The sequence below is a fragment of the Taeniopygia guttata genome, chromosome 21 (genome assembly GCF_048771995.1).
Source record: "Taeniopygia guttata chromosome 21, bTaeGut7.mat, whole genome shotgun sequence".
NCBI classification, from domain to species: Eukaryota; Metazoa; Chordata; class Aves; order Passeriformes; family Estrildidae; genus Taeniopygia; species Taeniopygia guttata.
The window spans coordinates 1,855,528-1,863,287 of NC_133046.1; the positions used below are offsets into that span (position 1 = coordinate 1,855,528).

At 50.1% G+C, this 7,760-nt stretch overlaps 1 protein-coding gene and 1 long non-coding RNA gene across 2 annotated transcripts; one reads left to right on the top strand and one right to left on the bottom strand.

Annotated features, from left to right (window-relative positions):
- The first annotated feature begins 99 nt into the window (after positions 1–99).
- LOC140680413 (uncharacterized) lies at positions 100–1,391 on the top strand. Its single transcript, XR_012051676.1, has 2 exons — positions 100–453; positions 985–1,391. It is a non-coding gene; the product is annotated as an uncharacterized lncRNA (long non-coding RNA).
- Positions 1,392–2,975: 1,584 nt separating this feature from the next.
- Positions 2,976–5,730, bottom strand: FNDC10 (fibronectin type III domain containing 10). The gene has a single exon (XM_030289397.4). The coding sequence runs from the start codon at positions 5,604–5,606 to the stop codon at positions 4,962–4,964; it is 645 nt and encodes a 214-aa protein (XP_030145257.1). The 5' UTR covers positions 5,607–5,730; the 3' UTR covers positions 2,976–4,961.
- Positions 5,731–7,760: the final 2,030 nt, after the last annotated feature.

Consider the following 7,760-nt stretch of genomic DNA (forward strand, 5'->3'; position numbering starts at 1 on the left):
TCAGCAGGGACCCGCCGCGGCCAACCGCGGCATGGCGGAGGCGGAGCGGCCGCCGGGAGGGGAGGGCCGGAGAAGGAAGGGGCTGGAGGGAGATGGGTGGGATGTGGGTCGCCCGACGTGTTCGGTGGAGCCGCGGCACGGCGCGGCGGAGGGGCCGCCGTGAGGAGCCGCCGTGAGGGGAGGGATGGGAGAAGGAACCGGAGGGTGCTGGGTGAGGGCGAATGGAGCCGCGGCCGCCGTGAGGGGAGTGCCGGGAGAAGGAAGGGGCTGGAGGGAGATGGATAAGGGCGAGTGGAGTGCGAGTCGCCGGACGTGTCGGCAGGACCACGGATAACCGGGAGCGGCCTCGGCCGCCGTGAGGGGAGGACGGGGAGAGGGACCGGAGGGTGCTGGGCGAGGCCGAATGGAGCCGCGGCCGCCGTGAGGGAGAAGGAAGGGGCCGGAGGTTACCGGGTGAGGGCGACTGGAGTGTGTGAAAAATGCCTATTTTATTATTATTATTGGCTTTTGGCAAATATTACAATGAATATTATATGTGTAATGTTAGAAAGTGATGCTATATTAATTCTCTTAAGTAGCGTGTTAAATATAGTTTTAGGTTCCAACATAATGTTAAAATATAACTATAACTATAACTATAAATATATATATATATGTATCTCGTTCCTAAAAAAAAACTCCCCACATACATAGTCTCTCCCCACATACACAGACTATTATACATAGTCTGTGGGGAGTTTGTTTTGTTTTTTTTTTAGGAATGAGATACTTGCTTTGAGGAACACCTAAATCTTCCCAAGGGAATTTATGGTTTTCTTATCAGAAGAAGCTAATTTTGCAAATATTACAATGAATATTATATGTGTAATGTTAGAAAGTGATGCTGTATTAATTCTCTTAAGTAGTGTGTTAAATATAGTTTTAGGTTCTAACATAATGTTGAAATAGAGACTATGGATGTGGGGGGAGGTTTTTTTTTCTTAGGAATGAGATACTCGCTTCGAGGAACACCCAAATCTTCCAAAGAAAAGGAATTTATGGTTTTCTTATCAGAAGAAACGAATTTCTTCAGGCCTTGCTCAGAGTCGAAGACGCTGTGGGGATTAAAGGAAACAGTTGACATACAACAGACAGAGTTTCTTGTTTTAAATAGAATGTATGCACAACCATGAAGGATGTATGAATATGCAACAGGCTATTGCTTTTAAGATTATTCCTTTGTTCACAAAACATGTTTTTCGTGACTTAGTGTCCGAGAGGATCCGGACATCCGTATTCTTTGCTTTTTATTGTCTTGCAATTGTCCTAACTCTAAACTTTATTACTCTAATTGTATTACTATTTTTATAACCATATTATTATTATTAAACTTAAAAAATTTTAAAAAACAAGTGATTGGTGTTTTTGACCCTGATAAGAAGTCAAAACCATCTGTGGCTTTGATTTTGGCCCATGGAACACTGCCAACTTTGTATGAGGAATTACAAGTCACAAGGGTTTGAGTAGTGTGAATTTGAATAATTTGAATTTACACAGGGTGGAAAAGTAGAAAATTGGAGGTTTTTTAGAATATAACTCCCACCAGCGAAGCACCAATCCCCGAATCCTGCTGCCTCTCCGGGCTGCGGAGTTACAAAGGCAGCAAAAAGCAGGTTTTTAGCCCAAATTTCGCTCAGTTTGGCACTAGATGGCAGCCGAATGCCGAGGGGAAGCGTTTGGATGCAGGATTGAGTCATCCCGAGGAGCAGAATTGGCCTCGACACCCTGGATGATCCCAGGGGGATCCGCAGCGAGCAGAACGCCAACACCTGCCTGCCGCTGGATTAAACATGGGATTCTGCATTCCAGGAGGAAACGCCACCGCTTTTACTGCAAACTGCACTAATTAGAATGCCAAAACTAGGAGTTATTTCTGTTATTTCTGTTATTTACCCACCGACTGGTGAAATAGGCTGGTTTCAGGATTTTCTCGCATCCAGGGCAACATTATCAAGGTGCTCCTTGCTCAGCCCAGCTCGATCCCATTTTTCTGAGTTTTTTCCCGTCTCATAATGTTTTTCCCCTTTGGTCTCCTTGCACTATTTCAATGGCAGGAGGAGGTAAGGGAGCAGGAGAAATACAGGAGATAAACCAGGACATCAAAGGAACAAATCTATTCCCCAGCCCAGCTGCACTTCACTAGTGAGGCAGGACTCTCTCCTCAGTACTTCCTAAAAATATTTTCTGCCCTCCCATTGTGTTTTCTGAGGAATTTTTCCCCCATTATCACCACAGCACTTCCAGCAGAGCCTTTTCCTCCTCCCACAACCACCATTCTCCTCTCCTCTATGTAAAGCCTTTTTTCCCTCTCTCTCTTGTATTTTCCATTAAAATTAAAGCTTTTCTCACTATCCCCTCAAATTTAACAAAGAAATCTTTCCCCTTTCCTCGTGCAGCCCTTTTGTAACCCAGCATTTCCCACCTAAATGTGTCCCCTCAGCACTTGAAAAACCTTCTTTCCTTGGGTCTCCTCTCAGCCGTTCCTATCCCTGCCCATCATCTTCTCAATTCTTACTCTGCAAATAACAAGATCTGATCCCCTGGTAGTTGTGGTCAGGGAATGATCAGAGATGCAGTGACCAGACCTGGGTTGAAACAAGTCTCAGGGTGGTTTTCTCAGATTAAAACTGCCAAAAAAAACCCATCCAAGCATCCCTGCTGTAATTCCAAAGCTTTTACCAGGAATGTGACACTCTTACCTGCCTCTTTTCCTCCTTCCAGCCCACCTTTCTTTTGGAACAGGCTGCTGAAACACAGTTTGCAACCTCAGAAAGCTGAAACTCCTCTAGTAAATAAAATGAGAGTATTAATAAATCCCTAATTTTCCTATTAATGCTGTCAAAATTTTACAGTAGGCAATGGAATATTATTATGACTGGTTTGGGCAGATTCACTTTGAGTCAAGCAAGATCTTGAACCTTTAAATATTTATGAAATTTTCTTTTCTTTTCATCATCCTCTTAATTTATTCAGTTCAATGCCAAGGTGGTACAAGGCTCATGGTTTGTACAGCTGGTCTTCACATCTGGCAATTCATGACAAGATGAGGAACAGAACAATGACATTGTTTGACAAAAGGGGACAGAGATGTACAAAATTAGTTGCACCCCCAATGCTCCTGTGCTGAACTGGATACAGCAAAAAAACAAAACAAAAAAGAAAAAAAAAACCAAACAAAAAACCCCTGCAACCCTTAAAAGACCAAAATTTGTCTTAATGTTCTTCAAAATTGCCTTTTCTTCCAGCAGTCGATCTCCTTATCTCCTTTGGGTTAAAAACCCCAAAATTATGGCATCAGTGAGTTGCTTAAATCCAGCACATGGCAAGGCAAGAACCACAGAACACCTAAATGGAGTCAGAATGGAAACACAGCAGGAATAACAAAGGAAAAGGTGTGGATGAAATGCAGACCTTCAGCTCCTCAGCCACTCCCAAGTTCTTGAAGAAGGGATTATGTCCAGTACAAATAATGTGTATTATTAAGGATCCCACACGCTTCCTATATTTACCCTCTACCACCAAGTTTAAACTTCACAAAGGACTTTCACAAGGAAGAGCAAACAGGTCGTTCACCAGTGCTAAACATTTACACAAACAGATCACACAATCCCTTTACAGAAGAGCCCTTCCCCTACTTTTTTTTTTTTTTTTTCTTTAAGTGCACAGTTCCTAAGTGATAATAAATTATTTTTTGTGTTACAGCAGTCAACTACATACAAACAACACGTACTAAAAACTACCTCACTAAATACCTCTCTGAAGGTAACTACTTTGTGTATATATTAAATTTCAAGTAATGATCAGCCCAAGTTGGTTTGATTTTTTTTTTTAAGAAAACAACCAGACAAACCAACAACCACTAATTCCAGGGACAAGAACACGAGGGAAACACACTTAACTACAAGGACTAGAGGAACAGGTACACCAATAGAAATGGGACAAATTTCAGCACTAAGGCACAATAGAATCAGTACTAGAGTATGGCTAAAACCTTACTTTACTACAGCATCAAGTGAGGAGTTACCAGGGAGTGTTCCTACGCTCAAAACACTCGGCTACAACATCAGTGACTTCTGTGCTCAAGAAGCTTCTACCTTAGTGCAGCTGCTTTGCTAAAGGAGAGGATTTCAGGGACCAAGGGGGTGCTCACTTATATCTTACTTATAATTAAGGGTTGGTTCCTACTTACTCAATAAAATGGAGTTTTCTTACTCAATTTATCCCTTTACCTGCACTCTTTGTAAAACTGTGACACAGTTCTGATGGGAGAAAAGCAGGTGTTGGATGTTGGTGGTCGCTGGAGCTGACCAGAAAACCCTCGACCAGAAAACCCCTGTTGTTTTTGGATATTGGCCCCAAAATTTGTGACCATCGTAAGGCATGATACAAAACCCACCTAAAACACGCGATTAAGTGGGTTTTGGATCAAACACACACTTAGCTATGGGGTTTGTGGTCCCACCAGTCAGTTCTCCTGAACTTTAAACAACTTTACCCCACAGGAAAAAAAAAAAAAAATCAAGCACTGGTCTAAGACCAAGAGGTTTTATGCTCAAAGTAAGGGCGCTCTGGAGAGTCTTTTCAAACAGGCTCTGGGTAGGATCTGCCGTTTGCCCTTGGAAGCAGACGATTTCTGGCACTTGGGGACCTCTGCCATTGGGTTTTGATCCGCTGAGATGCCACGAGTTCATCACCACGAAGGCTCTGCCAGAGACGCCACCCCCGGAGGAAGAAGAGCTCCGAACTCCGCTGGAAAGGCGCATCCTGGAAATTTGGGCACGGCAAAGCCAGCGCTGCCAGAACAATCTGGAAAAAACCTCTTCCCTGGCCGGACAGCGCGGAAAGGGCGGCTGCGGGATCCGCTGGGCGCAGCATCACCATCACCATCACCACCACCATCATCACCATCATCCCCTCCCGCACTACGCGCGGCGCGCAGCGGCAGCCGCGTGTCCCCCACGGGCGGCCGCGGGGCTCATGAGGTTCTCGGTGATGTAAGCCACGAGCAGGCAGATGAAAACGAGCATCACGCAGATGGATCCCCCCACGGCCGTCATGGCCACGACGATGTCGCGCATGGCCGCGGGCTCCAGGCGGAACTCCACGCACTGCGCGGGCGGCGCGGGGCGCGGCGGGGCGTAGCGCGGCTGCAGGCACAGGCGGTAGCGCACGCTGCCGTGCGCCTCGGCCAGCAGATAATCGCGACATGCGGCTCCCAGCTCCACGCTGTCGCAGGGGAAACGCGTGTAGGTGCCGTCCCAGGAGCAGTTGAGCGCGAAGCCGCGCAGAGCGGCGGAGGAGCGCGGAGAAGGCGGCCCCCAGTGCCGCAGCCCCCACTGCAGCAGCACGCTGCCGTTCCGCAGCACGTTGGCCACCAGCGCTCCGCCGGCCGAGCGGTGGGCGCGGCAGCCCCGGGCCGAGCACTGGAAGCCGCGGGCCGGAGGGCGGAAGCACAGCCGCGCCCCATCGCCGCCCACCTTGTAGGGGCACCAGGGCTCGTCGGGGTCGGCAGCCCCGAGGCACAGCAGGGCGAGCAGAGGAGGCAGCAGGATGGGCGGGCCGGGCATGGAGGCTCCGAGCGCGGGGCGAGCGCGGGGCGGCAGCGGCCGCGGGGCCGCCGGCGGAGAGAGGCGGTGCCGCCGTTAACTCTCGCCGGGCTGCGGAGCACCCGCCCGCTGCGGCCGCTGCTGGCCGCCGGCTCATGGGCTCCGCGCCGAGCGCTCAGACCCCGCGGGGGCGGGTGCTGGTGGTGCGGAGAGCCCGCGGGGACCGGCACGGGGGGCTGGGACACACAGGGGTGGGCATGGGGGGCTGCGACCCCGAAGGGACCGACACGGGGGGTTTGGGACCCCGCAAGGACCGGCACGGGGGGCTGGGACCCCGCAAGGACCGGCACAGGGGGCTGGGACCACACAGGGCTGGGCATGGGGGGCTGCGACCCCGAAGGGACCGACACGGGGGGTTTGGGACCCCGCAAGGACCGGCATGGGGTGCTGGGACCCCGCAAGGACCGGCATGGGGAGCTGGGACCCCGCAAGGACCGGCACGGGGGGTTTGGGACGCCGCAAGGACAGGCACGGGGGGCTGGGACCACACTGGGCATGGGGAGCTGGGACCCTGCAAGGACCGGCACGGGGGGCTGGGACCCCGCAAGGACCGGCACGGGGGGTTTGGGACCACACAGGGGTGGGCACGGGGGGCTGGGACCCCGCAAGGGTGGGCACGGGGGATGATGAGATCCCGCATGGGGGGGATGCTCAGACCCCACAAGGGTTTGGTATAGGGGGATGCTGAGACCCCTTAGGGGGTACAGGGATGCTCAGACCTCACAAGGCACAGGGGGATGCTGAGACCCCTCAAGGGTTGGCACAGGGATGCTCAGACCTCACAAGGGTTGGTAAGGGATGCTCAGACCTCACAAGGGTTGGCACAGGGGGATGCTGAGACCCCTCAAGGGTTGGTATAGGGATGCTCAGACACCACAGGGGTTGGTACAAGGGATGCTCAGACCCCACAGGGGTTGGTAAGGGATGCTCAGACCCCACAGGGGTTGCCACAGGGATGCTCAGACCCCTCAAGGGTTGGCACAGGGATGCTCAGACCCCACAGGGGTTGGTAAGGGATGCTCAGACCCCACAGGGGTTGCCACAGGGGATGTGCAGCCCCCACCGTCCCTCCCCCAGGCTCTGCTGTACCCACCGGTCCTGTCTTGGTCGAGTTACAGATTTCATCCCACACCAAACACTGTTATTTAAAAAAAAAAAAAAATTCTCCTTGTTTTCATCTGGTTTTACCCAGCGTCCTGTTTTAATTTTTATAGCAGAACATAAGCATTTGTCTATATTTAACCTGTGAAATATAGCAATTCTCCCGTTATGTGGTTAACACCCCCCAAAACGTGCCTCGGGATGGCCGGGAGGTGCCTCTGTCCCGGGGGCTGACAGCAGCAGGGCTGCGGTCCATGGCAGGGCTGGGGAAGGTGCCAGAGCTCCCCTGCAGCTGATGCAAACCTTTTATTTTATCTTTAACACCGTGCTAACCGCACAGCCAGGCTGCTTTCACCTCTTGGCTTTGGGAATTCAAATGAACTCGGCGAGGATGTAACAAAGACACGAGACCCTCCCAGGAGGTCAGCTGAGAGCAGGGACAGCTCTGAGACAGAAGGAACAAGGATTTTCCTTTTCCTGCCCTACCCCAAATGCCATTTCCTCAGCCCTCCCTCCAGCCCTGGCTCCGGAGGCGATTTTGCAGCACAGGAGGAGACAGCAGTGCTCCATCCCACCTTCACACCGTAATTAATGCTCTGAGCGAATATTGACTCGTCTAAATGGGGAAAGAAAAGAGCTCTAATGAAGGAATAACAAAAATACAGGATTAAACAGTGCTTGGAGATCCTTCGAGCTGCTGAATTGGTAAAAGTTGCTTTAAGTCCTTTCCTGAGTAGCAGGAAAAAAAAAAAGAGCAATGTTTCTTTTTGGTTTTGATCAGGTTTTACATAAAGTTGTGTTTCAGATTTTATAGCAAAACATAAGCATTTGTCTATATTTAGCTTTTAAAACAGCATAATTAGCATATTATTTTATTAAACCCCTCAGAAATGTGCCCAAACACATTGCTGTAGTTCCTCACTTGTTACCTCTTTAGAAACACATTGCAGTTAACTGTGTATGTTTTCTTTAAAAACACAATTTGAATTATGTAAGTCGAAAACACAACAAAAA